The sequence below is a fragment of the Geospiza fortis genome, unplaced genomic scaffold, assembly GCF_000277835.1.
Source record: "Geospiza fortis unplaced genomic scaffold, GeoFor_1.0 scaffold1257, whole genome shotgun sequence".
In the NCBI taxonomy this organism is placed as follows: Eukaryota; Metazoa; Chordata; class Aves; order Passeriformes; family Thraupidae; genus Geospiza; species Geospiza fortis.
In genome coordinates, this window is record NW_005054658.1 from 103,906 (window position 1) to 131,815 (window position 27,910).

The following is a 27,910-nucleotide window of genomic DNA, read 5'->3' on the forward strand; positions in this document are numbered from 1 at the left end:
TAAAGTGGTTTCTAAATTTAATTTAACTTACAAATTATTTTTAATATATGAAATCATTGCATTGAACATTTTTAAAGTGGTGAAGAAAAAGTTTCTATTTACACTGAATTCTAAAAGGATAGAATGTTGCAGATCCCATTAGCATCTTGGGTTGGAAAGCTCTCTTCAACTTGGCAGTTGTAAATATGTTTTGAATATTAATTTCTGTTTTGTCATAAACCAGATCTAACATGAAATTATGGAGAGCTTCTCTTCAGCTTAATCTGAGAGTAACCAGGGTTATATCAAAAGGAGTTTTGTTAAACATGCTTGTAGGATCATTGTAGAATCAGTTTTAGAAAAAGACTGAATAATTTTGCATGCTTCATTGGAAGGTTAACATTTGTTTCTAACTGGAATTTCCTGTTGTGTTTTTTTTCCTCCTTTTCCAAGGTCCAGATACCACCTGAGGTAGGCAATGTATTAAATCTGCTGCTGGATGTGGTTTCTAGTATCAGTTCACTTCTCAATAAAGTCCAACATGTCATGGAAAAGCTTCCAGTGTTCCTCCAAGGAATTCAAAATATTGGTGTGCTTGACATCTCTACATTGCAGCAGGTATGTGTAGGATTTCAATATGAAAAATTAATTCCCCTTGTGAGGTGATTAGGTAAGGATATGTGCTTAGTAAGAAGGCACGCTACTAGAAATGATTTCCTAGAAAGTAGGGAATGCTGAGAAGAGTCCATAAACCCTAGGAAGGTTCATTTGGTCTCTTTCAAGCAGTCTGGTAATTCTAAAACTAGTGTTGTGTTGTTTCTGTCATCTCTTTTTTCATTAAATTATGAGATTATAGTCTAAGTTACCTCAGTGTTTGTCAGCTGACTAACATTATCTATCATCTGTGATTTGGAGATGGCTAGCCAGGATAGTGTGTTTTTGTTTGTTTTTTTAAGAGCAGACCATTACTTTTTAAACAAGAAATATCTTTGCTTTTTTAAGGAATATGAGTTCAAGACAGCCTATGCAGTTCTTCTTTCTGCCTTGTGTTTCTGTTCGTGTCACCTAAGGGGTTTGCGTGATAATTCTGGTTGACATTATAAAAAAGTGGCATGAGGTGTGAGTGAGGGTATTTCTTTTGTCTCTGCCTTTAAGGGCAATTGCTGAATGCATATCTGCACAGCTAGCTCAGTGGTGGATCTAGTGTTAAATGAATCATCAGCAAGTTCCAATTCCATAGGAAGACATGCTGACCCTCATGGCATTACTTTTTGGGTTTGTTGTCCTTTGTGGAAACCTGAGGATTGAATCTGTTTTAAAATTGCAAACCTCTGAAAGATCCCACAGTGATAGATGGTGCAATGTGGTTTATTGCTAGAGTACAGAGTAAACACTGCCTAAGTACTATTTTCCTTAGTGATGCATTTTTCAATATCTTCTAATCTGTGTGATAGAGACATGTTGAAAAATGCTGTTCTGGTGCATCTAGCAGTTTTGAGCCTCTCTTTTTGGGGTAACTCTTTGGCTGCTGCAATTAATGGTGACTTTCACCAGACATTTACATTTTTTTCTGCTTTCCTTAAACTAGCTCCATTTGGGTCAGACTTTCCTTCCAGCAAATGAAATATTCCTTATGGACTAAAATCCCAAGGTTCCTTATTTGATAGAAGAACCTCTCAAAAGGTGCTGCTTAAAAAGTGTTTGCAAATGAACAAATGGGACAGCAGAGGGCCATCTGCTCACAGTTTTAAGCTTTGCTTGATGGCTGCCCCTATTATCCCATAATTTACCATAGATTTAACCTTGGAATTTTTTTTTATTTTTTCACTTCTAACCTTTTTTGATCACATTGTTCCCACAATCTTTATTTTCTAATGTTTTGCTAAATCCCTTTTACTTTTGAAATTGTTGGGGCTTATTGGTCACCTAATAATTTGTGGAAGATTAAAATAATCAGTGCCTATTTCTTTTATTAATAAGTTACCTTTTTAGATTTCAAGGGCTCTTCTGTCTCCATAACGTTTTTTTTTTCATTTTGAAGACTAATAAAAGTATAAGTTTCCTTTTTCTTTGGTTTAAATTGATTTTTTTATCCTTTCCAATGAGTTTTAATTATTGATTATTTTTGTTTCTTTTCTGTGGTGGCCAAACTTGTACTATTGAATAAATGCTCCACTGAAGTGCATACATTGCTTATACACTTCCCTCCTTAAATGTTTTCTTCAATTTCCAAAAGAGCCCATCCTTATGGATTTTTGTTTTCATGATTACCAAGAGCAAAGTAGTTCAGTGACATTGAAAGGTTATCACATAAAGAATGTAAATGTTTTTGGGGTAAAATGTGTGGACCTTTGTCAGAAAGACGTTGAAATTAATTAAAAAAACACTTTATAATGAAAAAGATAATAAAGTAATTGTCAACTATGCATACTTATCAACATGGATTTCTGTCTGAAAGAAAAACTGGAAAGCAAGAAATAGCTTTAATATATCTGTAAAATGTGAAGTTGAATTGAAAAGGTACATGTATTTTAATAAAAGATGATGTAAAACCTATCAGAATTAACTGGAATATGGTGCCAGATTCTACTGTTAAAAACATTGAGTGAGTGGATAACTCCCTGAAGAAAAACACTGCTGATTTCAATAATGACTTTTGCTTGTGTTTTGCTGTTTGAAATTATTCTGTTATATTTTCATACACATTTTTTTGCATGCTTGTCGCTCATCAATAGGTAAGCTGCAGGGGACTTCCTGAGTTGCTAAATGCTGTTAATTGTGAGAGGTGGCCTCACTCTGTAATCCTTCCACTAACTTGAACAAATTCTCTGTTAAACCTCATTGTAGAACAACCTGTTGGGGTTTTAAATAAATAAATTCTAACTTATGTTTATTTGTGGCTACTATGTTTATTCATGTATCAAAAATGTTCTGTAGCATTTCTAACTTCTCTGGCTTGCCCATATATGTGTGGAAGGCCATTTGCAGTCCTTTTCTGTTTTGATAGTTGAAGTGACTTTATTCTAGCATTTGGTTTTTGCTTTAGCTTTTTCTATCAGACTCTGAGCTGCTTAAGACAGTCTAGCATTATTTTATTGTTTTTGCATGCTGGTTTAAGGCTAATCCTGAATGTCTGGAAGAAGAAATGTGTGCATTGTTTGAGGGGAATTACAACTGATGACCCTTGTAGCCTGCTTATTCTTGTTTATGCCTACTAAAATGACTTTCCTAAACTTGTATTCAACTTTTTCATAAACTGCACACAGTTTTGTGTCTTAGATGATTAAGGATGAGTGATATACTGAGATGACCTCCATTTTATAGCAACATCTTATGATTTCAGTTGATAAATAAGATTTTGCACTTGTTATCTTTCTATTCAACTTGCTTAGAATTAGGCATTTGTTTTTTTGCCATATTGGGTTCTCATCTTCTTTTCTCTTGCAGTGCCTTCCAATATTAAATGATAGGCAAATTTAGGCAATTTGCTTCTTTCAGGGCTCACAGGAAAAACACTAACTTCTTTGTAATCCTGTGCTTTCTTTCCTGTTAACAGGCTCCCTGCAATATTGTCTTAATGCCATTTTCTTCACCACTTTTAATAAGCAATTGGATTAATTGATGATTAATATTTTCTGGAGCATGAACATTAATTGGTCGCTAGAGTTCACCTAAACTTGAGTGAACTTCTAACATTTTATTGAGAAAGGAATTGCCCTCCCACGTAAACATGTAATGTTGGTCAGGCATGATAACTTGAGAATGCATTAAATTTTACTTCTCAAATACTTTTTTGTCTTTAATGTTCTCCCCTTAAATTTCACTGTATATCTTGCTCTAATAAACATCAGAACCAAATATCCATTATTTCCTGGATCATTATACTTCTCATTCTTGAGTATACATGATTTTTCTACTTTTCAAATAGCTCCATCTAAATTTGAAAGGCTACTGAAAACTGTTTAATCAAATCAGCAATCTTGCTATTATTCCCCTGATTCTGTCAATTTCAGGATGAAAAAGGCTTTGTTCTGTTTATGTTTTTTCCCAAGAATTAGGATTATCCATTTGTCTGAATTTATTGCCTTTACCCCTATGGTTTCATCAAATTTTGAATTATCTTTAGGCTCCTTGTAGTTTTCCAGGAAAATTGCATTATTTTTCTCTCTCTTTCTTTCTCTCTAATGTAATGATTCAGAATGTATTTTAGATTTATTTTTTGCAAGCTCTGTAGCCCAGTATGACTTTGAAGTCTCTTTTTATGAATCATTGGTATTTCTATTCCATGTGAATTTGTTTTTATTAATAACATTTTTTGGCATACAGCTGTTCTGTTAGGTCAGAAGCTCCTATGCTATGAGGTTTTTGCCTCCATTTGAAAATCCAGTTCCAGATAACCTTTTAATCTTCCATACCAGCTTTCCTCTTCCATGACTTTGCTACAGTGGCTTGCTGAACTGATTAGTTAGTAGGAGGCTGGTTGTTTGGATTCATCAGTCTTGATTACAACCCTAATTTATACAGTTTAAACTAGATCAAAGATAACTCTTTTTTTTTTTTTTTTTTTTTGGTGAGAGCCATACTATATATTCCTCATACTTTATCAAAGCCAAATTTTAAGAAACATATCTTTTTGAGTCAGTGGATATTTAGTTGAAAGATAGTAAGTAGATTCAGCCTGTTAGTGGCAGCTTACCACATAAATATTCATTATTTCAATTTCAAATTATTTTGATTGGAACTGGAATTAATTAGCACGTTTGTGCTCTTTGACTGAAATAAGCCCCATTTATCCCTCTAGTGCAAATAGTCACTAATAAAGATTCATAACCAATTTTAAACAGCATTGTGCATAAATAAAGTTTATTTCTCCAGTGAAGTCCATGCCAGCAGATTTATTCAAGGGCTGTGGATGATTTTATTATGAAATAGGGGTATTACTTATTTACTTTTTTCTGTGCTGAAACTGTATGCTAAAAGTAAGATTTTGGGAGCAGCTATCACTGAGTTTTAAATGACGCTTACTAATATTCCTCCAGGATTACTAAAGAAGCACCTGGCACTTCAATAAATGCATTGATCAGGATAAACTGTTTCTAACAGCACAATTTCCAAACTGTCTGTGATTATGTCTTTATGTAAAGTGCTGTATTACTTTGAAAATTGACTCTTCTGTTTAAAAAAATTCCAGCAATAAAATGCTAATTTTTTCTTGTGCTGAATGCGTGTGTTTGACATACCACAGGTTTTTTTCTACTTGCCAGTTGTGAAGTCTTCAAATGATGTCTGATAGTCTAGTTATGCCTTTCTTGATGAGCATCTGCTACAGTAATGAGTATCAGGCAAGCCAGTGCACTCTTCATTTGCACCACAGCATCAAGATGCCTTGCAGTTGTGTCCTCTTAGAGCTGTGCACCTGTACAGACTTCCATGAGATATCACTTACAATCCAAGCCCATTATTTGAAAAGTGGAGCTGCACAGAGGATGAGACTACTGTTGTTCTTCTTCCTTTTTGAATGTGGTGAATGATGGTGCTTAAGCCATAAAAGCAGTCAGATTGCTCTCTCTCCTGATTAGATGTATGCTAGTCATGAACAAATGGCAATAATAAATGCTGGTATGACTCAAGATGTGCAAAAACTGTAAGCACATCTAACAAGTTAAAAGATGCACTTGAAAAATAGACTTTTAGGGCATCTGAATATTTTTTTTTTATTAGCAACTGTCTTCACTGTAAATGTTCATAGCAAAATGGCTTTGGTTGTTTCTGCTGCCTTTGTGACACAGGAATAATCTACCAGAGGAGCACATTTTGTGAAAACTGGCATTGGAATCAGATTATCTGTCATCTACTTGTCTCAATGCTTTCAGTCCTTTTCTGCCTAACTGCTACACAGCATTTTTCCTATTTTCAGTGTGGTACATTATGCTGCTGTCTGTCATTGAGTATCCTGACAATTAAAACTACATTACCTTTCCCCACAATAATGGTGATCAGAAGAATAGAAATGAACGCAGCAGGACCTCATCCTAACAGGCTCTTTCAACAGCCTAATTTTGTCAATCTCCTTAGACGCCAATATTGACAGAACGGCAGGGCTACTCCTTGAAGCTATTTAAAGCAACTTTGATTCATCTGTGTTTTTTGTTCATTTGTTCTAGTTTTTGCAGGGTGGGCAGTTCAGAAGTTCAGCTGTCGGATCCCTGGGTTCTGTAATCATGGCAGTATGTAAAGAAGAATCTTCATTTTTCAACAATGCAAACCTGTTCATAGACATGCCCAGAATCATGGGACTTTTAGAAGAAAATATGGCAAAATATGGAATTCCTGAAGACTCAAGTAAGAAAAAAAAAATCTGACAAGTTGTAGAATTCAGGTTAAGAGTGGTTTTATCCACTTAAGTGGAAATGTATATAAAGTGTTGATCAATAAAATTTAAGTGGATATGAGATAATTGTGGGTGAGACAGAAGAGATTCTGTTTTTTCTATCTTTGCAAATAGTAAATAAGAGTGTTCCTGTCTTTGAGACATTTTTATTATCATTTTTAAAGCACTTGGTATTAAAAACATATCTTTGAGATACAGGATTGAGAATTTATTGCTGCTTACCTTTCCTTGGCAAACACAAAGCTGTGGTATTATTGAGCAGTAAAATATACAAACCTTCTGGATAGAATGAGTTTTTTAATGGTTGATATTCCTATTCTGTTTGTCAAGTGCTCAGAAAAATCCCTTAGCTCTCATATAGTTTCACCTTTGCTCCCTTTCTTCAATACACATTTGACTGATCCTGATTAATTTTAATATTGTTAATAACCTTGTTAGTGCCTCAGGTGGCCCTGTGCAAGAGAAGAATACAGTGATAGAGGGTCACTAGGGAAGCCTCTGTCATCTATTGGTTTCTACAGGCAGAAATTGCTCTTGGCTTGGCTGAGACCCTTGGGAGGGAGCCAGAGCTCTGCTTTGGCCTTTTCACTTACATGTGTGGCATGTAGTGGTAAGCAGGCAGCTCTGCTTTTCTTTCCTGTTGGGAGAATGAAGTCAGCTGGATGGCTGATTAGACAGATTGTTGGAATTTAGTCTCTTTAAAAGATGTTTAGGCCAGAAGCACTCTTTTTTGATTTTTTTTTTTCAAGTTGTCACAACTCTTCTGTGCTTTTTACCATGGGATTCTGCAATATTTAAGGCATCAGTTAGTTCCAGCTTTTCCATAAGTGAATTAATACTGTTGCCCATATTTTACCAATTTGTAAATGGGACAATGGAAAATGAAAATTAAAAAAAAAAAATGAAGCCACAGAAACTTGTTTCATACTGCTTCACAGTGATTAACAGTGATGTATTTTGTATATACTAAACATTTCCTAATGGCTTTCTGAAGATCACAGCAAACCCAGATTAGCAAATGTTCTGTGTCCTTAGTCTATTGACATTTACATCTGGCCAACTTCCAGCTTCTTAACCCTTTGCTATTATTTAGCAAGGATCATGTTTACTAATGATTGCTTCATTCAAGAAAGTAAAAATTTTGGCAAAGAACTGTTTCTTGATGATAGGAAACTTTCTTGATGAAACATTTCTGACACTTCTCTCTTTAAACTTTGTCAGGAGTTTAAATGGTTTTGGCCTAGGTTTTCCATCACGTAGAAAGATTTGTCTTCCTTGAGAATTTTATTGGTATTATTTAATATTTCTTCAGAGCACTAGAAACAGGATATTTTGAAAACATTTGTAATAAGTATTAAAACCCCCAAAAACATGGGTTGGGCATGAAAATCTAAATGTTTCTTATAGGAACTCATTGCCTTTATATGAGTACAAATGCAGTGGGATATCTTGGAAACTACTCCTTAGATCTTAATGCCCTAATGTATTAGTAGCCCCATGTGATGTTGGAATATGGTTTTTTTATTAAGGAATGGAAAAGACAATTGATTAGATTTTTCAAATCAAGAAGTTAAGTGTCATGATAATTTTTTGCCTGTTTTTTGGGCAGGTTCTTGTAAGATTATACAAAAATGAAAGTCTGTATTTCTGAAGGATTTTGTATATTCCTACTTCTTTCTTATATAGGAATCCAAAGCTGCAGAACAATGGAGGGTGTGGAAGGATTTTTTTTTTTCTCTTTTAAGGTGACTTTTCCCTCTGAATTCACTTGTATGGGCAGAGGTTTTGCATATGTCCTTCTGCTCTAAAATGCACTAATGTAACACTTAGGACAAATGGGATTCACAGGCGGCTTTTGAGAAATGTGAGGAACTCTTTAGATTCTGCTTTTTTTCATATTCAGTGTTTAGAGTTCTGCATCCTCAACACTGTCATAGACTGTGTTTAAACAATTTCTATAGGAACCTCTAATGATTACTTAGTGGCAGTTGTATGGTGTTGTTACCAAAACACTCATAACAGTTTTTGGCATGGTGCTGTGGTACACTCTAAAACAAGACTCAAGCTTTAATTTGAAAAAAAAAAAGTCAATCTTAAATGTGAATCTGTCTTTGTTTTTGCAGCTCCTTTTTGCTTGAAGCTTTATCAAGAGATTTTGCAGGCTCCTAATGGGGCTTTGCTATGGACTTTCCTGAAACCTTTATTACATGGGAAGATACTGTACAATTCAAACATCAGCATGATTGACCTGGTGATGGAGAAGGTGAGTAACAAAAAATGCCACTATTTCTGTGTATTGATTTTGTCTTTGCAATTCGTTTTAAAGGTCCACTTCTTTCAGGGTAGGCAGAAGCAATTGGATAATTGCCTTTCAGAAAAATAGATCCAGCCTGCCCCCTGAGCCCTCACCTGTTTCCCACTTTAAACTTAATGCTTCTCTTAACTTTTATCCTACTTGTTACAGTGGTTCAAACTCAGTGTGAGAAGCACACTTTTGTTCAAAGTTCTTTAAAGCACGTGTAGAAAGATTAAAAAGAACACCGTAGCAGAAGTGTGATGTGAGTCATGCTGAATCGAGGTGTAGGGTGCACATATTCTGGGAAAGCTTTTGCCTTTAACATTTTCTTATCATGGGAACTGTAATGGGGCTGCATAAAGACCTGTGGGAAGGGATAGCCCCAGGGGAAAAAAAAGCTTGTCCTTGGGGAATCACTGAGCTGAATTAAAAAGAAAAAAACTTAAGTAATCAGTAGTTCATCCTCATTGTTTCTAGCACCAGTAGTTGAGTGACCAGTCTTAACTGAGGTGCTGTGTATGTGGATGCTGATAATGGTATTCAAGAGTTTTACTATCTCTGCAGTTTTGCTATGGTTGGCATTCTTTCTTGAGTGGGATTATTGACAATGACATGTTTCTACATGCCTAGCTTAGAGGAACTTCTGTAAGAGAAGGGTTTATGACTCGTTTTAGATTTCTCTGCAGATTTTGCATTGATCTTCTGAATATATGATTTTAACCTGCAATATTAGTTATTGCAAGAATAGGAATTTGGAAAAAAAATGCTGCTTGTAAGTGGTACACAAAAAGACCATAATAACTTTAAACTGAAAACTTTGTGGTATTATGAATTGCATTTTAAAAATATAGCAAAAAACTAAGCCAAAAACCCCACTGTAGATAGCAGATACTATGTAGCTTTATAGTTTCTGCTCTGAATTGGAAAAAAGGATTGAGTGATTTCATGCTTTGCAGTTAAATAACTTAATTTGGGGAGCATAAGTTATCGCTCTGGAGCACAGTATAATCAATTTAAAATTTCTAGTCAGTTAAAATAAAGCTGTTCTTGATGTTTCTAGATGGAAATTCTGTAAAGAATGAGTTGTGAAAAATGATAAATATTACTTATATTTTTGAACTTATATTCTATGTTACAATGACATTTAGAATATACCACTTAAAATATTTCCACATTATTTTGCCAATTAATATGCTAAACCTCCATTCTTAAAAACATCTGTAGGAAAGATGAATGTCATCACATACAGTATATTTCCCCACAGACATTTTAGTGGAATCAGGACTGAGTAATACAGTTCAGAAAAAAGCTGGCTTTGGGGTTGGTTTTTTGGTTTTTTTTTGGTTGATTGGGTTTTTTTGGGGGGGTGGGATTTAGTGCGCTGGAACAATACAAAGATTCTGGTAGAAACTCTTATTCTGCTCATATATTCTTAGGCTTGCAGGTTTCATGAGCTTATTCAGAAATCTCTGTAAATACACTCTTGCCCCTCTTTCCAGTCCTGTAAATCTAACATGCTGTTATGAATGGGTATCTGTTTATGTGTAAATATGAAACTAGTAGAAAATTTTCTTGTTTTTATTACAGAAATCTCTCAGCTATTGCTTGAACACAAGCAAAATCTAAATTCAAAATACTGTCCCCAGTGTCTCAAATGCTCAATTGTTGCTACTAAACCCCAGCCCTGTAGCCCTTACAAGCCTGATCTCCTACTGAAATGGAATAGTTCTGGCTTCCTTTATACTGTGTGGCCACATGTCATCTATTCACTAGAAGAAAAAAGTATCAGATTACAGCTTTGAAGAATACTGATGTTTGTATATTCTGACATATTCTCTAAGTTTTCCACATGGACTATTAAATTTGAGAGCATGTAATTGACCATTCATTGATTAATTGTGAGGTTGCTGGATTTGAGTTTCAGAGAAGGCAGCAATTCTACTGTGTGGAGTGATGGTGGTGACAGTCACAGAAGCAGGCTGTGGTGATGACTGAGGGTAAAGCAGTTCAGTGCTAACTGGCATCCAGGAGTTCAAAGGCCTCGTGTGATGTGTTTGATCTTCGCTTTCACAACTAAGTTTTTTTGCCACTGATGAACTGATCTTATGGAAGTATTTCTTGTTTCATAAGATTTTCAGAGTTGATCTTATATTCAACAATCATCTTTTAATAATTTTTTGCTGCTTCCAAAAAATGTTGGGGTCAGGCTTGCCAGGACTTTGCTACTAAAATTTGCCTACTTGCTTTTTGGGTTATATGAATTCCTAGTATTTATTGTGCGTATGGTGAGTTCTTCATCAACCACTTCTTGCCAACTTGCTTGCTCTTCTGCTTCAGACTGTGGCACCTTCTATTTTAATACTCTATGTTTTTATCTCCCAGCTGTAGTTATTTCTATTCTTTATTTACCACTACTCTTTATGGTAATTTATTATTAGTATAAAAAATTAAAACTTACTTAGATTTCAGAATTATTAGTCTGCATTAGTAGCATCTTTATAAATAACTTTGCATTTGTTATTTTCCACTTCCCTCATAACAAGGGAATTTTAATCAGGAGGTTACACTACAGTGAGTAGTTCAGCTGTTTAATCCTCGAGTGCTTTTGAAATTCTTGGCTGGACATTATCTTTTCCTGGAAACTTCTTATGGTTCACTTTGTAAAGTTGTAGGACTTTATTTCTTATTGCTGCTTTGATAAGAGACAGATTCTCCAAAGTGTTCTGTGTGGGGAAGGCTTCTGACGCAAGAACTTCCCAAATGCCTATGATCATCAATGAATGAATGAAAAAGCAAAACTACTTTAAAGTGAACTCCTATTATTATTATTATTATTATTATTATTATTATTATTATTATTATTATTATTATTATATTCCTTTGTGCTGTTCAGAATCAAGTTAAGAAGCACTAAGCTCTACTGAGCCCAGTTCTTTCAAGCTGCTTGGTACAATAATTTCTAGTAGTGTCTGAAAGTTTGATTTCCTTGTGTTCTGGTGAGAACTGTAGTTGCTCTCTCCTGGGGAGAAAACAATCTCCCAGACTGCCTGTTTGCCACCCTTGCAGCCTTCCTGGTCTCCTTGATCTTGTCACCATCGTGCCTGGTCTTGGGGTTTCAATCTATGAGGTTTCTGTGTTACTTCTGATCAGAAGAACTTATTTAGCCTGCTTGTCAGCAGGATTAATTTTAACATTTAGGATCGCTTTGTCTTTAAAGTGGAATAGGGATTCTCATAGAATTTAAATGCATAATGTTTTTCAAGTAAACAAAATTATGTGCAAGGTCTCTTTAGGGTGTTCTGTGTTACAAAGAGGAAGAAAGAGCCACCAGAAATTGTTTTCTCATGTTGTGCTAAGAGTGAGCTTTTGAAAAAGGCACTTAAAATAATATGGTAGAAATTGTATGCTTTCAACAGGAATTATTGCAAAAAGTGTGGTCCCAAATTGGAGTTTACAACTCACTGCAGACATTCTTTGCTGGAAAATGTCACAATTTTTATCATAACAACTATGCTGGATTGTTCTTAAATGCACTTCTGTGACTGATAACACCAATTTAAACAAAAAGATACTGCAATATTTTCTAGTCTTGAGTATACTTATGATCTGTTTAAAACAGGCTGGTAAAAAATTGCTGGTTGTTTACTAAGAGAGAAATTGTAACCTGTGTTTGACTGGGACAGAAAATATTTTGCTTTACTCAAGTCTTTCCCTGTGAGAGTATTTTTAAAGAGATTGATTGATCAGTTATATTTATTGTCCAAACTGTGCTTCCAAATTTCAGTTTTATTATGTACTCAGTCAAACTAGTTTGAATAAAAGATCCACAACTGAGAGGCTTTCTTTTGAATATGTCCCAACTTTATTTATTTTTTCTGTCTTTCTCAAGCACCCCCATGATACTCTCTATGAAAGAGGCACTATAAAATAGTCTCTGTTGATGCTTCAGGTGGGAAACCTACAAAGCACAGGAAAACTTTGATTTGCTTGGTATAGAAAAAAATATGTTTAATTTCTTAGGGAAAAAAAAAGAAAACATGGATATTCTTACTGCTGACTATCAAAATGGAATGGAAAGGAGTTGCACAAGATCTAAAGCATGACAGTTTTTTCTGTTTCTTAAAATTTACTATGCACATGTTTCACTTCATCTGTTTCCATGTATTTTTTTTTCCCTAGGCTAATTTCACTTTTGGTTTTGTGAAAAACTTGAAGAGTTATTCTGAGACATGGCTTAGAATGTCTGAGGTTTTCAAAACCAGTGGAAATGTCCTCACAGTCTCACGACTGCAGGTTGGTGAACTGTGGGGGATCTTTCAATTTTCCAACTTCTTGCAGTTTGATCTAGACAGTATTTCTATACATGCAAAACCACCCATATATCTGACTTCAGATTTAAAAAGAGCTGAAAAAGAGGCAGATTAGCTTTAGGTTATGAACCTAGAAACTGATGCTGAGAAACTTCTGACATGAAAATACATAAAAGGACTGTTGCCTCACTATCTCCAGTATTGCTCCAGTACCAATGAAAAACAGGGGAAATAAAATGGTCTTGGTACTTGTTTGTTCATTGCTTATGTTTGCCAGGAAGATGTCAAACCGATGAAAAAAACTGATGAGGGAAATATGAACTTTAAAAGAAAAGCATTCTTCTTACTGAGGTTTTTCCATTGTACATATTTGTGCCTTCCTCTGTCACCTCTCCTAAATCTCTTCCCTGTCCCCCTGCCATTTATTTGAAATGTGTGGTGTTAACCTGTTAAGAGGGAAAGACATGGACGAGCTAAATGACTTCTGCAGTGTCATGCAGGAAATCTTGGTAATGGAATTGAACATTAATACAAATGTATATTTTGTATTTTCTTAGAGAAGATAAGCCTGAGGTAACATCTATCACTTTTCATTTCAGGAAGCACTGCAAAACAATTTTGTAAAGCATTTCATCGAAAGTAATTTGGATATCAACATGGAAAAACTCCTCAAAAAAATGAAAGCGTATGGTGCGTATATGAAAGTACATGTAATGGTTAGCCTTGTTAGACTTCAAGTTAGAACTACATTTAGTTGAAATTGAATATTTTACTTACATCAGTGATACTTGAGTAAAGTAATAAGAGACTTTACCCTCTTGAGTTAGTCTCAAATGTAATTGTCTGTTTTCTTTTGAGTGACTGGATAATTTGAATTTCAAATGCTGAAACAATATTAGTAACAAGTCAGAAGTGGAAAAGTGTCACGGGAGAGTCTCAAACATATCATCCATACTTAAAAGGCCATACTAGCCACAGTTCCATTAGGTAGAAGTATATTTTTGTAGTACATTTTGAAGGAAATAAATAGAAAATGAGATTGGATACAGAGTGTTTGATAAACAACTCTCCATATTTATGTTTTCTGTTTATTCACGATCAGTTGCATGGGGTGTCCTTTGAGCCTCAGAAAAGCTCCCTGGATTATAACCAGGGAGCCGCCCTGTCAGTAGGAAGCAACCTGGGTCAGTGTCAGCCCTGGGATAGCCCAGTGGGGCTGTGGGGATGATGCTGAGGGCAGAACATCTCTCTGTGGGAAGCAGTGTGGGCCCAGGTCCACAACCAGCTGTGAAATGGTGGGAGCTGCAGCCTGGAGCAGGACCAGGCCCAGTGCCAGCTCTGTGCAGCTCTGGTGGGAAAGGGTGGCCCTGGTTCATTGGTCTGCTTGGCAGCCTTCCCCTGGGCACAGCCATCCCTGGCTGCTCCCTTTCTGCCTCGGTAGTGACCCCTGGCAGGCAAACAGAGAGCCTCCAGGGTTAGATAGACAGCCCAAGGGGGATGACTCCCAATGGAGGAGAAGGAGAATTATTATTTTTGGCTAATTTGGGATATTCAAGGATTTAAGTAGGAGAAGAGAAAGGATTATGTTGTAAATTTATGTTACTTAATGATTTTACAAGAATTTGATAACTGAAAAAAAATCAGTATATCCAGGTTTTAGCAAGGTAGGTGCATGATCATTAAAATGCTCGCCAGCATGTTCCAGAAGGAAAACTCTGTACTGAAGCAGATTCCAGTGTCATTTGAGAAAAGTTCATGATTTTGAGAATCAGAATGAGACAAAAGTGGGATAAAATGCAATAACAGACAGTGTGACATCACAGATAAAGGGAGTAGAGTACTTCCCAGGGGAGGATTGTGGTAGAAAGGACAGATCTGTGTGGTTTCAGGTCAGTGCCTGGATCATTATGAGCCAGACAGAAATCTGTACCAGTCGCTTTCTGGAGGAGGGCAGTGATGAGCCCTCAGGTACCCTCACAGAGGAACTTTGTGACACTCATTGCTTTGAAAAAACTGACTTTACGGAAATATAAGTCATTAAGTCTACTTTACAGTCAAAAAGACTACAGCTAAAATAAATAAATGCACCTGAAATACACTTTTATTGGTTTCCAGAATCTGCCTCTAGGCAGGAGATGGACAAAATCCATGGAGGCTCCTGAGAGCTTGTAAATGAAGTGTGCTCTCAGTCTTGTACTACTGCCCTGAGCTGGTGCAGCCACAGTTGGTGTGAGCTGGTGTGGCTTTTCTTTAGCAGACAGGTTGTGAGATTTAGTAGAAATTGGCCTTGGTTTGAAGGCTTTCTTTGAAGACTGGGACTTCCTGTGAACTCTTTCAGTAAGAAAAATGGCAAATGGCATCTGGAATTCAAACTGGAAAGAATCTGGGCTCTGTGTCCTCCTTAGGCAAGGAACTCGAATTCAAATCTGCTTTCTCTTCAGATGGTTTTCTTGACCAGTGAACAGCTGGCTAGTCTGAGTTGGGCACAGCTCACCACTTGAGGTGAAGATGGACCATAATACAGCTAAAAACCAAGCTCACACTATCACGATGTTGGAAAGATAGGATGGAGGAAGGAACAAGTCTCTTAAGCTTCAGGGAGCGCTGGAAACATAGCTATCTAAATCTATTAGTTCAATAATAGCTGGATTGTGTTTGTGTGGACCTAACACTGAGAACTGCAAGATAGGTTATGGACAAACAATATTCATTAAATAGATATCATGATATCTGGAATTATCAGATCCGTTTTCACTGATGCAGACAACACCAAAGAAATCTGTACCTGTGTTTCTCAAACTATAGTTTTTTTAACAGAACTAAGGACATTTAATAATATGTAATAAATGGTTAATAGTTTGGATGGTCAAGATGAAGTATGGTTTGAGTGGCTTGTGAAACTAGGATTTCCTTATTTTAAGGGACTACAGTTGGTAAAATTAGCATCATATAAAAACTGAAAATCAATAGGGGCTATAGATCACAAGAGCATATATGCCTCTGTGAAACTGATCTCTGCAAAGCACCAGAGCACTCCTCTGCATTTATTATGCCTCTTTGTATAGATTCATTTGGTTGTTTTACTTCTTGAAAAATGATATGCACTCTTATTTTTATCTTAGCTTGTGTACTCTTTTTTTATTTTATTGGACCATAATCATGTGTAACTTAACTGTAAACCTGTTCTTATGTTTGTTTTTTAAAATTTTCATTAATCTTATATTGCATCAGCTGTTCAGTCCTGTAATTACCTTGCTTGCATCCAATTAAAGCCTTGAATATATCCATGTTAATGGTTTTACCACTCACAATCTTTTTAATTTTCATCCAAAGCTCCAGCTTTCTAAAATCTCCTGATCTCTGTGATTATGTCTTCTAACTAAATCAAATATCTTTTATCACATCTATGCTCACATAGAGATGACTTTTCATTATCCTCAAATACAAGGTGCTTGTCTTGGTATAGTTTTTTATTTCTCTACAATGATATAAAAAATGTTAACAGACTTAGTGATGTTTTTTTCTGTGCTACTCCTGCTGTAAAGTGTCATGGACAGAGTGGATAGACGTAGACCTCTTCAAATGTCTCTATAAAATCATCATGCTGCAAGACCTCACAAGGTTATCAATTTCTAAAACTGTTTAGCAGGAGTACTGTGTCATATTTACTCAGGTGGAGCAAGGTAAATATTTAGGCTGAGGACTAAAAAGCTTGTAGCTTTGTTTTTAATCCCTTTACTTTTCAAACTAGCTGAGTGTGGGCAAAGCAATTGTTCTCCTCTATGCTTACTTTGCAGCCCAGCAATTTGGAATAATTTCCTACTGATCTTATAGAAACCCTGACCCACTAGTGCTTGTGAGCTCCTTGTTGGGCACAAACCCACAGGAAGCACTGGAGACGATTGTGCTGCAAGCTCCTCTTTTAAATTCTTACTTGCTGAGTCCCTCTCTTGTCCTTCTTCTGCGATTTCTTCCAGATATGAATTTTCTTTTTTCACTATCAAGGGCTCTGCTTACAGAGGGCTACATGAGACGCTGTGTGTAACAGCCAGGGCAATAAAAAACAAGGCCAAAACAAGCAGCTTTCCTTTGTGCTTATTCCCTCTGCTGCCCTCATTGTAATGATATGTTTGTATCTATAAGGCAGGGAACAAATAGCTGCAGTGCCATTACTGAAGACCATGTCACTGCCCAAATCTTCTGATTAGAAACTTTCTTCTAATTTCTGACCTAAATTTATTTATTCCTGATTTAATCTAATTTATTCTTCCGGCAACTTTTTATTTTTACTTAAACAGCACTTTTACCCAATGGTTTTACATAAATAATTTGTATTTTCTTCCAGTTACTTAATGATAGGTTAAACAAGCTGAGTGGAAGATGAGTGCTGACTTGATATTTTTAATGAAATATGAAGATAATAGTGAACACAGATTTACTAAGTTTTTCATTCATAATTGCTACATTTATAAATGGGAAAAAACAAGGTCTTCAACTCTATAGATCTTGATTTTAAAATGTTCATGTAGATTGCATTTTTTCATATGTGTGGTATTTCTATGATGGAGTACAGAAGTTCATTAAGACAATTAAGCACATTAAGACAGTATTTTTTCCAGATATATTTATGTATACCACACTCCAAGTCAACAGCAATATAGATGTTATTTCCTATGCTAAACTATTCAACAATTTAACTCATGAGAGAAGCTTTTCTTAGCTAATTATTGATTTCAAATTAGTGTCTTGTGCATGCATATATCACTCGATAGAATGCTTTCAGTAGGAGGGAACCTTAAGGATGATACAGTTCCAATCCCTCTGCCATGGGGCCACCTTCTGCTTGACCAGGTTGATCCAGCCTTACCTTGAACACTTCCAGGCTTGGGGCATTCACAGCTTCTCTGGTCAACCTGTTCCAATCTGAACCTATTCTCTTACAGTTTAAAGCCATTCCCTCTTGTCCGACTAGTATTTGCCCTTGTAAAAAGCCTTTTTTGTAGGCTCCCTTCAGGCCTCAATAAGATCTGTCTGGAGTTTTCACTTCTCGAGGTTGAGCAACCCCAACCCTCTCAGCTTGTCTTCATACAAAATAATGCATATAGGGTTCTGTATAAATACATACACATATATAAAGATGTATATGAAAACCCTGCCACTCAGGCTTAATGTTAGAAATATTCTCTTCTCTCTTAGGCTGTAAAAAAAAAAAAAAAAGGGGGAGCAGCATGGGTGTTTCCTTTCTTGTCCTCCTCAAGGACAGCCATAAATAAGACATTTATTATCTCTATTCTGTTATGGTTTCTCTCAACCTATGAATTCACCTTGTCATTGTTTGCCTATCTTTTGAATTCTAGACTGTCAGTTCCTCTGCTTTTTCTCCTGGTACACTTTACCCTTCTCACTGTTAATCATGCTTCTTCTTCAGACTGCTTCATACATTTTCCACTTATCTGCCTTCCTCTTGTAATATTTCCTGTGCTGATGCTGAGTAATGTCTATGATCCAGGATTTGTCTGTCACCACTCTTATCACAAGAGGTCATCACCTATCCTTTTTTAAAGATTATATTATCAGGCGAGTGTTGAAAAAATTAAGATGGAAAATTGTGTTGAATGTTTTATAGCCTTGTTTATTACCTGAGAAATTCAGATGTTTTATTAAATCTAGATAGCACGTTTCTAGCTCATTTCTCGTTTCTGATTGTTCTCTCAAACATAAGGATATAGCATTATCCCTACATTCTCTACCAATGGATGAAGATCTGAATTCCTCCAAAGGTTGAGTTTTTTAGAAACCAGATTTTGATTGAGGTATATGTTGCTCCTGGATCCATAGATAAAGTAAAAATTAAGAGACTAGTAGGCTTTTTTCAGATTCTTTTAAATGTAGGACTCCTGTCAAAATGCTTACGCTCTATTTAATATGGTTCTTGAAATATTCACGCTATCAAGGAGAAAAGAACTGGATAATATGTTGCTAAATGAGAGATTAATATCTATTATGATATCTGAAGTACAGTAATTCCCTTGTATTTGTGGAAGTAGTTATGGAAACATAAGAAAAAGTCCAAGGGTGTGGGCTCTTTCTAGAACTTTGCTAGAATTTGTTACATTTTTATTCCCCTGAAATGGAAGAAAAGAGTAGCTGAGGGCTTGTAAAAGCCACTGGAATATGAACTGCACTTCCCCAAGTTCACACTAAAATTTCTATGTCTTTTAAAATTCTTTTTTTCTTTTAAATACAATGAGGATTTACTCTTATAGGATGTGCAAGTGACAACACACCTTTCTGTTCTGATCATTAAAACTAAGCAAGTCCAATTTGTTTCCTCATCTTAGAAACTATGACGAACAAGATGCTTAACAGCTCAGCAAGTAAACAGATTGACCTGTTGACACAGCTTGTTGTAAATATCTCTTCCTGTGTGTTACTGGACCGTTTCCAACCTTTTGACTCTATAGAGAAATTGGAGAAGAGGGCTCATGAGCTCATGCAGGAAAATAATCTTTTAGCTAGTAAGTACCTTATGTAAAATGTATTTTTACAGAAAATTTCAGACTTTGTATTTGTTGTCTGTGTTTATGATAAGGTAGGTAAAGGTTACACAGTTTCAAAGCGTGCATTAAATACAGTCAACATAAAGCACACTTGAATGCTCTAATGTAAGCTGGAAAGACTGTTTTAACTGTGGAATGGTCAAATGAATGAGTCCTTGGAGTCTCTTATTTCTATCAAAATGTTTAAAAGAATGGTCATAACTATTTAAAGAAAAAGATAAAAAATGTGGAATACTGAGGAAACTTAACAAGATGACAAGGTCATCTAGTTTACATCCTTTCAAAATTTATCTTTTATATCCTGGACTTTTCAAAAAGGAGGAAAGAAAGGGGATTTTTTAAGATTTACTCTTAAACCCCTCAGAGAAATTAGCTTGTTTATTAAGAGTAAATAAGTTCTTAAGGAATTTATTTTCTTCCTTGGGATTACACTTTTTCTCTTTTTCCTGCATTATATGCTTATTGCTGAGAATCAATTAATTTTACAAAAGATTAAAAGGCAAGAATATTTTCCCTTAACATACACACTTATCTTGCAGAAATTGCTGTAGATTGCATGCAGTGTTTCCAAGAAAGGCCCTTAAGTCTATAAAAAATGCTCCACAATATTTTCCCTCTGTCTTTTTGGGTTTTTTTGTCACCCTTATGCCTCAAAGTGTATAACAGAAGATACGAGAAAGCAGTTAAGAAGGAAACTGCTCAGTCTGGAATCTCATGCTTGTTTGTGATCTGCACGGTACCCTGGCAATTGCCACCCTCTATCAATATGAAACAAACATGCTATACCTTGAGACAAGGAAAATTGTCTCAAGGTATAGCTTTGTACCTCAAGGTATTGTCAGGAGTACTTTGGAGAAGGCTAACCGTTTGTCTCTTTAAGGAAAGAAAAGGACAGATAAGTCTTGGCCCTCAGAAAACTGGATGATCAAATTATAGTTTCATTTTTCTTCCACTTACCAGGGAAGGGTCATATGCTAATATAAATCAAGACATTTTGTGTGAGTATTTTTCAGTACTTTGGCCTTATTATCTCCTCACGTTATTAGAGAGCAAGAAGATGACGTTCTAAGGAATGTAGTGTGTCCAACATGTCAACGTTACATGCTCTGATGTAGGCATACATTCCTTTTTATAGAAAGATGTTAAACTGGAATAGAATTTTCCTTTCTTTTTTTGTGGTCTTCAGAGCCTTCATATCTTCATGGAATGTCTTAGAAAATCAACTGTTTGTGTAAATGAAAAAATGAGATTGGCCAGTTGAAAGAAATCAGGTTTGCAGTAAAGTATTCTGTTGAATTTGCAGGCAACCCCGACATGGGAAGAGATGAGAATTTTGACTTCATTTTTCAGAAGGCTGATTTATTATTTTATGATATATATTATATTAAAAGAAAATTATATATTAAAACTAACTAAAAGAATAGAAGAAAAGATTTCAGCAGAAGGCTAGCAAGGAATAGAAAGGAATGATAATAAAATCTAGTGACTGCTCGCAGCCTCAACACAGGTGGCTGTCATTGGTCATCAAGTAAAAACAATTTCACATGCTGGGTGAACAATTCTCCAAATCACATTCCAAAACAGCAAAACATGGAGAAGCTGAAGCTTCTCAGCTTCTCAGGAGAAAAGGTCCTAACGAAAGGATTTTTCATAAAATATGTCTGTGACAATATTCTGTATTTTATTATCTTTCAGAGAACCAGCTGGTAGGTAAGGTATCTTCTTTTCCCAAGGAAGTAACATTTAGCATTTATCTGGAATTCCTAAAAAGTCTGGATCACACAAAAAGAGAACACAAGCAGTTTCATGTATTTGGCTTCACCTTTATAGCTACATATTAAGCTTTCATCTGTTTGGTTGGGGTTTCTTTTCCTTTATACAGAGCTCAAGAAAACAAACATGCAAATTCTGCTGTGCTAAACTAGAACTTCTGCAACTGACTTGAAGATTAACATCAGAATAAATTTTAGTGGGTTTGGCGCTGTTTACTTTGTCATCTGCTTATGAAAGCTGTTGATGCTTTGATGGAGAAATTTTATGGCTGCTGCTTTTACTGTGAAACTGATATCAGTCCCCCAAAAAGGTCTCAATGTGGATGCAAAGAGAAAACTGCAGCTCAAAAAAAGAGAAATCACCTCAGATAAAAATGTTTTTTACGAACCCATTTATCATGTGAATCATCTTTTACATTTCATATTCATGAACGTGAAAAATGTGTCTCTGAAACCTGCCATTTTTGGGCTTGGAATCAAGAAAGTTTGGAGGCCTGCCCTGACAGATTAATGCATCCTATATCATATGGTAATTAGCCATGAGTTAGCTATGGAAGTAGCATAAATTATATAAGCTTAGTTATGAAGCTTCCTTTCTTCTTGTGTCAGGTATCATCTTCAGTACACCAGAGGACAAGAAACAAGATTCTAGCAATCTCCTTCCAAGGCACATTTCATATACAATTAGAACCAGTGTTCTCTACAGCATGAGAACAGATCTGATTAAAAATCCAACATGGAAATCCCATCCCCACAAGTTGCCAGCTGATGGGTTTAAATACAACCATGTCTTTATTCCTCTTCAAGATATGATTGAAAGGGCAATTATTTCAGCACAGACTGGGACAGACACCTCAGAGACAGCAATTCAGGTGCAGGCCATGCCTTACCCTTGCCATACCAGTGATCTGTAAGTAAAATTTCAGCTTTTTCATTTGATGTATTATCCTTGTTAGATTAGTTCTAGAGAACAAATCTAACAAGGGAAATTTTTAGTGGGTGAATGTATATCTCTGCACAGTCTTGAACAAGTACATCCCATACCAGAGTATTACAGCATAGCAATTATTGCCCAGCAGCTGTGTTTAACATAACATGTTGCGCAACATTTGTCTGGCAAACAACCCCTTACAAAATGTTTGCAGCCATAGTGTGGTGTAGTCTGCTGGACAGTGGCTGTGTCAACATAGTATGCAATTAGCTTAAATTATTGTAAGAAATCTCTTTTAAATCTTTAGTTGTCTTGTACACAAACTGTTAATTGGTCACTTGAAGGGTGAAGTTGATGAAGCAAAAGTGTAGGGTTGTTCTCTGTAAAACCATCAAAACATCCCAACTATTAGATTTTAAAATTAGTCAGTGGTAACAAATTTGTTGGAGTGGAGTGAAAATTGACTGGGTCACATTATTCCTCGTTGTCCAAATATATTAATTTGCCATTGACACAAATCTGAATTTTGTTTGGCTTTGAATGGAGCCCTAAAGAGTAATTATATCAGCTGTTTGGTTTAAAATACTATAATATATAAAATTAGTATAATAATATTGTAATAGTATATACATTTAGCTTGTTACATAAAAAATAAGTAATTCTAACCAGATCAGGAATAAATCTTATTGTTCATGTCAGATCTTATTTTGAGAACAGTTCCAGTATTAGCCTATTAACATTCTGCTAGAAAATAGTTTACCTTTGTGGGCTGACAAATCTTCATATTTTGTTCTTTCATAGATTCTTGAACAACATAGGTTTTTTTTTCCCACTTATGATGATGTTAACATGGATGGTTTCAGTTGCTGGTATGGTTCGCAAGCTGGTTTATGAAAGAGAAATTCATCTTGAAGAGGTAAGAGGCAGATTAACCTCTGAAAAGAAAATGTATTAATTTAGGTGCACTGAAATACAAAAGTTATGAGGTACTTTTAAGTACTCATAATCCAGATGGCTTTGTTTTCACTTGTTTCCTCTGGGCAGTAGGCTCTAGCTCTAGCTGCCAACTGAGTTTCAAAACATTGTTTGAGCATCAGTATGCAAATATTGTCCATGAGACAAAAAGCAATAAGCAAAAGTTGAAGCTAGAAAGTGTTATTTGGGAAGGCTGTGTGATTAGAATGATTTTTGTTTTGGATTCTTTTTCATATTTTGCTCTATGTAGTCAGCAATGATAAAACTACCTAAAATAAGTTAAGAATTTGTTATGAACCGTGTAATTATCAGAAATAAAAGGGAAATTGCATACCAAAAAAAAGGAGCCAATTATTTGCTTCTTTCAACAGCTAGTCTTCGCAGGTGCTAAGCATTTGGAAGGACAAAGTCTTTGTGATACATTTTCTGTATGGATAAATACATTTTTTAAAGAATTACACTGATTTCATTGTATCAGCACAATTACTGCTTGAGTACAATTTTTAATTTGGGGAATTATTAAGGAATTATCTAATTTCTCTAATCATTCTGTTGTAAAGTAAACTTTTTTAATGCTCCAAAATATTAAATCACCTTTATTTTGAAGGTCTTATGAGAACTGCTTCAAAAGTTTTATTAGCTTGTATCCAAAAGCATATTTTTAGAAAAAGAGAGATGTACTTCATACCTGGCTAAATTGTTATTTGCCTGGTAATACATAAAGGTTATAAATTCTTTCAGAAGGGCAACAGGCTGAGAAAAAAATATTTGTTTATATATTGCTGTGGATATTCTCAGTACTTTTTAAAGTATAAAAAGGCAAAATCCTAGCTGGAAGAACCAGTAATCTGACATCTGTTTTTGAAACCCTATGCAAAAGAGAGTTTTGCTGAGCATGGTGATTCCTTGTGCTCATGCGTGATCTCAGAGCCTGCCCTGCTCAATAACATGTCTGATCCAGGAGAGAGCACAGCACAAGGGCAAAGAAACAAGAAATTTAAGGGGAAGATGACATCCTTTGGCAAGTTGGTAGTGTCTTGGTGACAAAATGCTTTGCTTAAAAAGGAAAAGGGAAAAGAAAATTTGTTTCCTGACTTTAACTCTCTTTGTTCTGTTGTCTTGCAGTATATGAAGACAATGGGTGTGTATCCAGCCATTCACTTCTTTGCTTGGTTTTTGGAGAACGTCATTGTGCTCACAGTAAGCAGCTGTGCTCTGGCCATCATTTTAAAAGCAAGTGGTATCTTTGCTTATAGCAATGGCTTCCTTATCTTCCTTTTTCTCCTGCTATTTGGAGTTACAGTCATCATGTTAAGCTACTTTTTGGGAGCATTTTTCAGCAGTGCCGATACAGCAGCTCTGTGTGCCAGCCTTGTCTACATGATCAGCTTTTTACCCTACATAGTTTTGTTGGTCTTGCAGAACCAGCTGAGTTTCACCAACCAGATTATAATGGTAAATATTTGTTCTTTTCTAATTTTTCTCCTCCAACTATGCTGTGAATTTCTATAGTTTCAAATCTTCAGACCATAATGTATTTCTTTTTTCCCATGTTTCTGTTTGCTTTTGTGATTATTGGCAATAAATCACACTAATAAATCTCCAACTGAGAAAATATTTAGAAGGTAGAAAGGAATGAAAAATAATGTGCCAGGGCAATTTTGTAAATCTACAGAAAATATCAGGAAGTTGCATTCCTCATACTCATGAGTTCTCTTAATGTCTTGACTTCAAAATATTTGTAACATTAGGGAATTTTCAAGATCAGCTGATGACATTTCACTTCTCAAAGTCATTATTTGTTTGGAAAAAACTAGTGATTGATTTTCTGTTATTATAACTGGAGAATAGATCAGAAATTTGTCCAACCATATAATCTGAGATATGTGTTTCTTTGGTGTAAGTTCTTTCAGGTCCTTTCCTGTTCTATGTATTCCATAGTCTGTTTTATGTCTTTGTACTGTCCTAAAATATCGCATCCCTGAATGTGACATCAAGTATCACCATCATATAAAGAAAACCATATTTCACACATTATGGCTTCACTATTTCAAAATAACTCACTAAATTAGGCTGGTGGAATAATTCATACATTGTTAAAAAATGCTCATTTTTTCAGTGTCAGTTGGTCAGATAAAATAACACTTTCCAGTAATAATAACTAGGTCAGTGGAGCTCTGTTCGGTGGAGCAAATACTACTAAGGTTTGTGGGGAAGTATGGTTAAAACATAAATGAAATAGCAACCATTAGCCGGTGTGGAGGGAAAAAAAGGTCTATTTAGTTTGTGCTTGATTTTAGTTTCACAGTATATTTTATTTCATGGAACTTGTTAAGAGCATGTTTTGATTTCACATGTTTTTATTTTCATTTTATTTATTATGTTCACATATTCTTTCTCTGATATTGCAGTGTCTTCTTTCTACAACTGCCTTTGGGCAAGGAATATTTTTCATTACATATTTTGAGGGCCAAGAAATAGGTAAGGTCTTTGGCTAGGAGAAAAGCTTTGTAATTATTATTTCAAAAACTACAGTTGGAAATGTTTTTCAATCTGTTCTGAAAAAATCTCTAATAAATTAATAAGCTGGATCAAGTTCAGGTATATTAATGGATGCAATCCTTTTTTTTTGACTATTATGGCTAGAACAATATTCATGACAGTGGATGTTTCAAATTATTGAAAAATTTTCATAATGGTACCACAGTTTGTAAGAGTGGAAGAGACAATTGCAGAATATATTACTTAAGTTTCCCACCAGACGCTTCATCAAAATGACTCATCTTTATTGAAGGAAGGGCAAAATGTGTTTTGGGAGAAGCTACTTTCCTTGACAATTGTGGAAAAAGAATTGTAGAAGCAATTTCATGATCCACTGTACTGCAAACAAAGTGGCATTTGCAGTTTAAAAAATACAATATTTTTAATAAATTTACTACTTTCTTACTTTTGTTTTCCATTTAGCAGTATGGTAGCTTTCTGTAGCACTAGTGTTCACACCTTCTTTTTTCCTTTCTGCAATGTAATAATTTTATGAAGCAATTATTCAGTGAGTTCATTCATGTTTAAATTCAGTCAATATACACAATGCTTCTTAGAATTCACAGACTTAAATCTTCAGATTTAGCATTATAGAAATGATATTAAACTTTATGTAATCGTTTTCTTTATATCAGCAGAGTGGCTTAAAGCCTGATTTATTTTGCCAGTGTTGTAGTTCTTTTTCTTTTTCCAAATTAAGGGCCAGCTAAAACTTCATAAACACCCTTTTCTACAACATCTTCTCTACATTTTCCCAGCAGCAGTGTCACCTGCTGTTCTAAACACAGGCTTGTAGAGGCATAGAAATTTTTTTCTGTTCATTAGGATTACTATTAATAACTATGGCTTGTCTTGTGCCAGTGCTTAAATGCCCAGAAGTGTGTGATGTTGATGTGTTTGTGATCTTTAATGCTGTGTTGATCTAGCTTTGACCTTTAAAAAAATCATTATTATTACTACCAGGAATTCAATGGGATAATGTGCACCAGTCAACGGCACAAGGAGGATACATGACCTTTGGATGGATGTGCTGGATGATGTTCTTTGACTCCATTTTATATTTTGTTGGCGGCTGGTATTTCAGCAATATTATTCCTGGTAAGACCGTGAGCTTGTTCTTATTTCATGTTTTTGAAGTTATTTAATATTATTCATCCATTAATATCTTCACAATGTAAACATTCAGTCACCATAGGAAACATTTATTGTGGCATTGTCTTTCTTGGTTTTATGCAAATAAAACAAAAATATGTATTTTTCTGAGTTATGGTTCTGTTGTGCAAAACTGTCTGACTTTCTTTAGGGACTGGGAAACAACATCTTCCTAAATACATAAATACTGACTAGTGCTAACACATGGACTAGAATTTGTAGCCAGGGATGAAATATCTTTTGTTTGATGATGGGTATGACAAATATTTGATAGAATTAGGAATTTATTGGATCTTCGCGGTAAGAGAGCTTAGTCTACAAGCAAAATTTCCTGGAAAAAGGGTGAATCTCCTCTCAGTATCTGGGCTGAAACCCATGGACAACAGCATGTTTTCAGATCAAAAAATCTTCAGACAGCACAGTAACTGTATCTTGTTCCCAATCAGTCCACAATCCAGTGTATAGAGAAAACAAATTGATTTTCAAGTATATTTTCAGAAAGTAGTGGTGAGTTTATTTAAATTTTTTCATGAACCAAGTTTTATAATTCTTATTGAGTTGGTTGATGTATTTTTAATCATGGCCTCACGCCTCACTGTATGTTTTACCTTTCCTCTGATGATTTACCTTTCCTCTGATTTGCGTATGTTGCTTTTTCTTCTGGCTACTTTGTATTTCTTTGTTTAATAAATTAAAATTAATTTTGCCTTGAAAGATAGGGGTGGGTGGAATATGCAACTGAATTTAAAAATCTTTATTTTCAATTGGCACTTACCCTTCAGAGTCAACGTAAGGACACTCCAAACAGAGAGAGTGTGTATTGTGTGATGGGTAAGTAATGCCTGAAAAGATCAGGCACTGCCAAAGATTAGTTTGTACATAGGACTGTGGTTTTGCCCTTTTTGTTTATGTGCCATAGTAAGTGTTTCTTTTGGTGGCTGATTTGTTTGCATTTTGCCGATATTAATGGAAGAACTGGTGAAATGGACTATTTTTATGATAA

The 27,910-nt window shown here is 35.3% G+C and overlaps 1 protein-coding gene across 1 annotated transcript in view; it reads left to right on the forward strand.

Annotated features, from left to right (window-relative positions):
• ABCA13 (ATP binding cassette subfamily A member 13) overlaps positions 1-27,910 on the forward strand; it is a 169,538-nt gene that overhangs the window by 41,096 nt on the left and 100,532 nt on the right. The window contains exons 18-28 of the mRNA XM_031064927.1: positions 433-597; positions 6,144-6,321; positions 8,494-8,633; positions 12,846-12,959; positions 13,576-13,666; positions 19,318-19,494; positions 21,918-22,218; positions 23,041-23,155; positions 24,340-24,669; positions 25,626-25,695; positions 26,719-26,853. Of these exons, the coding sequence (XP_030920787.1) occupies positions 433-597; positions 6,144-6,321; positions 8,494-8,633; positions 12,846-12,959; positions 13,576-13,666; positions 19,318-19,494; positions 21,918-22,218; positions 23,041-23,155; positions 24,340-24,669; positions 25,626-25,695; positions 26,719-26,853 (1,816 nt within the window). The remainder of the gene's footprint in view (positions 1-432; positions 598-6,143; positions 6,322-8,493; positions 8,634-12,845; positions 12,960-13,575; positions 13,667-19,317; positions 19,495-21,917; positions 22,219-23,040; positions 23,156-24,339; positions 24,670-25,625; positions 25,696-26,718; positions 26,854-27,910) is intronic.